Source organism: Notothenia rossii, assembly GCF_949606895.1.
Source record: "Notothenia rossii genome assembly, chromosome: 7".
Classification (NCBI taxonomy): Eukaryota; Metazoa; Chordata; class Actinopteri; order Perciformes; family Nototheniidae; genus Notothenia; species Notothenia rossii.
Genome location: NC_136905.1, coordinates 37,213,405 through 37,219,404, shown reverse-complemented (window position 1 = coordinate 37,219,404; position 6,000 = coordinate 37,213,405). Strand labels below are relative to the sequence as shown.

General features: G+C 39.9%; 1 protein-coding gene across 1 annotated transcript in view; it reads left to right on the top strand.

Moving 5' to 3' along the window:
• Nucleotides 1–6,000, top strand: part of LOC307047203 (glutamate receptor ionotropic, kainate 2-like) — a 344,882-nt gene that overhangs the window by 302,204 nt on the left and 36,678 nt on the right. The window contains 1 exon segment of the mRNA XM_079693992.1: nt 2,275–2,500. Within this exon segment, the coding sequence (XP_079550118.1) occupies nt 2,275–2,500 (226 nt within the window).

Below are 6,000 nucleotides of genomic sequence, written 5' to 3'. Positions count from 1 at the left end.
GTTGTGATTTTACATGTTGGTCCTGAGGGATGACATATTAAAAGTGATCAATGTCCAACAAGGAACGATTATCTTGACCAAAATGATAGTAAAATGGAGGGACTTATATTTGACAGCAACCTTTATCTGCTCTGTAGATTGGTGGAAAGACGGCTTGCCAGATGGTAGCAGCTGAACAGGCTGATTTTGGGAGAATGGGTATTGTTTTTTCGTATCCTTTTGGACCTGCAGGACCTCACCTCCCCAATTTAGCTGATTCTTTATCTCCCAGTGCTGGTCCCTTGTGATGTGGGATGGCACAAACCAATACAAGTTTGATATTTTTTAGTGGGGATGCTGACTATTGCTTTTGGGAACTTTGCTAAAAATGAAGCCTCCCTATTGTTTTTAATCTGACTGATGTTGGTAATCTGCAAATGTAACAACAGAGTTCTCTTAATATTGTGGGTTCAAGGTATACAGCGTGAGGATTAAAGGATAAGACACCATATTCTGTCAATCTTAAAGAGGCCCTATTATGGTTTTTGGGGTGTTCCCTTTCCTGTGTAGTCTGTTATGTTTGTGCACGTGAATGGTCTTCAAAGGCTAAAATCCCTGTGTTCCCTCCAGAGGGAGACTCTCTACCACACACTCCCCCCTTGTCTGAAAGGCCTCCATTGGATTCCTTTGTTTACTTCTGTAACACAGTGACATCAATATCCAACTTGTGCTTCTATTGGCTAGCGCTCCACACATTGTACGTGATAGGCTAAGGGGCGGGAGCGGGACATCTCTAAGCGGTTGACTTATCACAACAGAGACGGCCAGCTAACCAATCAGAGCAGACTTGGGTCTGGTTTCAGACAGAGCGGGAAAAGAGGTGCTGCAGTACAGGGAAAACTAAATAACTTTTTGAACATTAAAGCATGGAGACATGTCCCAGTAAAGACACTAAATACAGATATGAACCTGAAGGTGAGCAGAATATGTCATAAGTGTTAGCAATTACATGACATGAACCAGTTAAAACACAATGCAACAGTTCACCCAAACTGTAATAGAGAGTATTACTCACCACCATGTTGATCTAACTCAGGCTGATGGGGGTTTTGGCTTGTTCTTTTCTCCCCATCACCCCACATGACTCACTGCTGCCGAACATACAGCTGGGGGCCTTACAGCTCTTGAGAACAGTGACTGCGTTACAGGAAAACTATTAATACATGTGTAAAATCTACAGGGTGAAAGCATGCTTACATTCAGCCACTTCAATTTGAGGACAAGGTAAACCAGCAGAAATGAGAAATTGTGTAAGGAGAGGACAGGACATACAAACACTGAGTACTTTTTTTGTTATTGCTAGAATATTCTGATCAATTAAAAAGGATGTAGCACATTCTGAAATGCTATGGATGGATTTTCTTGTACTTGTTTACTATTTTGGTCTGACAGCTATTCCTCGTGTGTACTCGTTGCGCTTTCAAAGATCTCTTGTGAGTGCAATCAGCTCTCGGAGCCCTCCTCGGCTCGGTGCCTGACTTGAGTGTAGGTGGTAATCTGGCTCTCCGTGTATTCACAGCCACTGCTCGCGCCTTATCAGCAGTCTAAAGCTTGCATGCTCAATCGCCTGATTTGTCAAGGGTGACTCCAAAAGATTCTGATAGGCAAATCACCCAGTTGATCTAAAATATCGACCAGCCACAAAAAGTCATTACAAACAATAATGGTGGGCAGGACCTTGAAGATGTGACTTAATTAGGTTTCAAATGGCTTCAAAAATACCTTCAAATCTGCTCCCCTGGAGAGTAATGCGCTCTTGGATTTTTCTCCGTGATTACAGGTGTAGAAAGTGAAGCACACGGCTGCTGACAACACCGCTGCTGAACCTAACTATAGGTGATAGCAGCAGCACAGACAGAGAGATGAATGGTCATACAGAAAACACACAACCTATTTCTATATTCCCCTCAACCATTGTAATGACTGAGGCAGACAGAAGGCATAGAGCTCTGCTGTAGCATATGACGTGTTTTCCTAATGAAATTTGGAAAATTAATTGAAATGCAAATGGTTTTGATAGAGCTGCGTACATTGGCAGTATGTAAATGAGTGCCCTCGCCTGCTTCTAAAATCGCTCTGAACATAATAACTGCAGAGGCAAAAACAATTCTTCATTAACCTCCAGCATAGAACTTTCCATTTATGGAAACTCAGTATATCTTTTACAATGAATACAAATGTGACGATGATCTTAGGGTTTATTTATTTATTCACAATGCCATTGTCTCCCCACAGAAAACCAAGATCTCCACGTATGATAAGATGTGGGAGTTCATGAGCAGTCGGAGGCACTCGGTGATGGTGAAGGACATCGAGGAGGGCATCCACCGTGTGCTCACCTCGGACTACGCGTTCCTCATGGAGTCCACCACCATAGAGTTTGCCACCCAGCGCAACTGCAACCTCACGCAGATCGGAGGCCTCATTGACTCCAAAGCCTACGGGGTGGGCACCCCAATGGGTACGTATGCTGCAGTTATGACATGTTTTCCTGAAGCTAAAGCTAATGCCTGTAACAGACCCTACATATGCATTAACCTATCATCAGTTATGCGTTGTAATGAGATGTTGCAGGCAACAGCAGGATGTCCTTTTTGAATTGTGATTCCTTTGGGTCCTTTATATATCCGTAGGAGCCAAGTTGACCCACTGGCTGCTATGTGAATACATTATGTTGCTCTGAGTGTGTACAATCTCATGAGTTTGCATATGCCATATGTTTTCATGTGTTTTTGCATCATGATTATCTTAAGTGCATCAGTATCTCAGTCTTTGGGGACTTGGCTTGGAAACCGGAAAGTTCAAGTCCTGAATGGATGAATAACATAATACGAGTGTGGACTACCTGCACACGTGCTTGTTTAGCACGACCAAGGTGCCAGTACGCAAACAACCTGATCCTCACACGGCTCCCAGGGCTATGCTGCTGTTACTATGAGGGTTACACATGTCTAAGTTTCAGTATATCAATAAAAACAAAGGTTGATTAGATATAAATCTACAATTGTCAAGCTTAAAAGCATTAATGCATTGCATGTAACATAACAGTCGACACATATCATGATGAACTGACAATGCAGCAATTTATTTAATTTCAAGATTTGAAATGAAAGGATTTATGAAATGTGGTTCCGATCAAAGGGGGTATAATGTAGATCTTTGTATGTATGGTTGGACGTACAGATGGATCTTATTAAATAGGGAAATAGATCTGATCTAATCCAAACCGAGAAAATGTATCAATTGGACGTGTGAACATTATTTTCCATTTCACATTTTTGACTTCATGTGGCCTGCTTGTCAGACTTAAAGACTGTCTAGCTAATGTTGATGCTGAAAATAGAGCTGTTGAACACTGTATTATCAAAGAGCCTGTTCTACAAAACGATTCTCAAATTTTAAAAAAATGTTTTCGATGAAGTCAAGGAAGCCTATATTACATTTGTGACATTGCAGTGAAAGTGGAGGCCACAGCCTGTCTGCAGTTGAATTGAGCTTCAAAAAACTTGACTAAAGTTTATGGGTTATGGTTTCACTTGATGTGTTTCTTATTTAACCACAACCCTGGATACTATTCTTTAATCAAGTAGTAGCAATGTATAATAATGCAGTAATGTTGTAGTACCCTAGTTTGATGTCTATTAAGAAAAACTGTCATATTTATATAAAATGTTTAACATTTTCTTGTTAACCAAAAGTTGGGCTAACTTTATTCTAGTATATTTTACGCTGCTAATCATCCCAGAGGGTAACCCGTGAGGAGGAGTATAAGCAGAGAAAATCTCTGGCTGACAGAACAGTGTTACATAAATACAGGCATGAATAGGAAGGTGGCACATTACACTGCGTTCAGAGGTGCAACATTTGATTGCGGGGCTTAGCAGTAAATTGTCATAATCCGGTAATAAACCCAGTGAAAACAAAAACTATCATTAAGTGCCTACAGAATTATAACTGGCAGACAACTTCACATGATGACATCACGCAAAAGGCCGCTCGTAATCACATTCATTCACAGAGAGGGGATTGTAAAATAGTTATTATGGTGTTTATGCCCCTGCAAACAGGGCTTTTGAGCAATATGCTGTCTCATTAAATGTCAGTCTAATAAACCGTAAGCTTGAAAAACTACTCGGAAAGACTATCATAAATGATGCTTCTAGTTTATTCAATACCTACTTCAAATACATTGGGAACATAGTACAGGAAATAAAGGATGAAGCCTCAGTTAAACTTGTGACCCTTATGCCAATACATAGTATTGATGATTTATAGCATTGCTGATATATGCTGTAACACCTGCAGCAAAAACGTCTCAACACAGATGTTTGATTGTTGTGAAAACCAGACATGTTACATTGTGCTTTTATCTGGTTGGGTCCAGCAAAAGCTTCTGTACTTGTTTTTTTATAATATGAGTCAGCACTATGTATCTCTTTCAATTTTTTCCAACTTTTTCAAAGGATAAGGCTTAAGTTACTTTTCATTATTCATATTGTGAAGAAATCCCATGCAAGACCACAAACAACAATATTCAATACGTTTTTGAATCTCTCAATACCTCCTGACTTCTGTAACCTGTCTTTGGCTCTCAGCTCCAAGCCTTTGGTTCCTTCTGTTTACTTTTTTTATTTTTGTATTTTTGTATTTAATCGTTTATTTGGCAGGGACAATGCACAGTAATGAATACTTAAAACATTAAAATGTGTCAAGCGTAACAGTGCCAGATTTAGTTTTGAGCTCATTTCCATCCACAGTCCCTCACATAAAACATTTAAGAAGTTTACATTTTACAAACATAGCAAAAACAAAATACATGATATGCAAAAGGTGCAAAAGAGCGAGAGCAGCACACACAAGTATTTACCACATTGCAGTACAATATAACAGCTACGACATATAAAGTGCCAGAGAGGATACAAGAGCTACATAAAGTGCAAGAGGAGATACCCCTGTATTAAAGTGCATTTAGCGGTGATTGCACGTCTGTTTGTTTCTCAACCATTCTTTGAATTGACCTTTGAAACTATTGAGAGTGGGACAATCCCGTATCTCAGTTGGGAGGCTATTCCACAATCAGCTGCCTTTAATGGTCCAGTGTCTTTTCTGTGAATGAATTCCCCTCAGGGAGGGGGGGCCAGTCCATGTAAACATTTATAAAAAAAGCACATATTCTTAAAAGACTTAAAATTGTCCAAGCTCAAGAAATTGTGTTTTTCAAGGATGGTACAGTGGTGGTATGAATTTAGCTTTCTGTCAAACACCTTGATAGCTCTCCTGTAGGGAGGCTGTGGCTCAGTGCGCTGATCTTCGAATCAGAGGATAGCAAGTTCGAATCCTACTGCAGTCAGCATGTCGTTGTTTTCCTGCTTTTTTATTCAGTTTAAAAATGTTGCAAGTTGAATTTAATGCTATTTGGTACTTTCTTGATATGTTGCTTAAAAGTCAAGTTCGAGTCCAGTATGACTCCAAGATACTTGAAGTGGGAGACTAGTTCTATTTCTGCTCCGTTTAAAAACACGTTGGATCCTTCGATTTTGACTGGTCGTTGAGTGAACATCATGCATACTGTTTTTTTAGGTTTAACTGTAAGCAAATGTTGTTCAGCCAGTGTTGAACCTTGTCCAAAGCATTAGAGAGACAACATGAGATAATTCCAGTGTTCTTCCCTTGTACAAAGATGACCGCATCATCAGCATACATTTGCACATTCAACTCAGGACATACATTAGGCAAATCATTAATGTACAGAGAAAAAAAGTAACGGTCCAAGAATGGAACCTTGTAGAACAAAAACAGAGTTGACAAGGTAGGGGGATTTGGCACCGTTGACCAAAACATACTGTTTTCTGTTCGATAAGTAAGACTTAAACCAATGTATCGAAACTGCCGAAAAATTGAAATGAGTCAGCTTTGTAAGGAGCACTTACAGGTCAACTTAGGAGGTCAACTGTGTCAAAT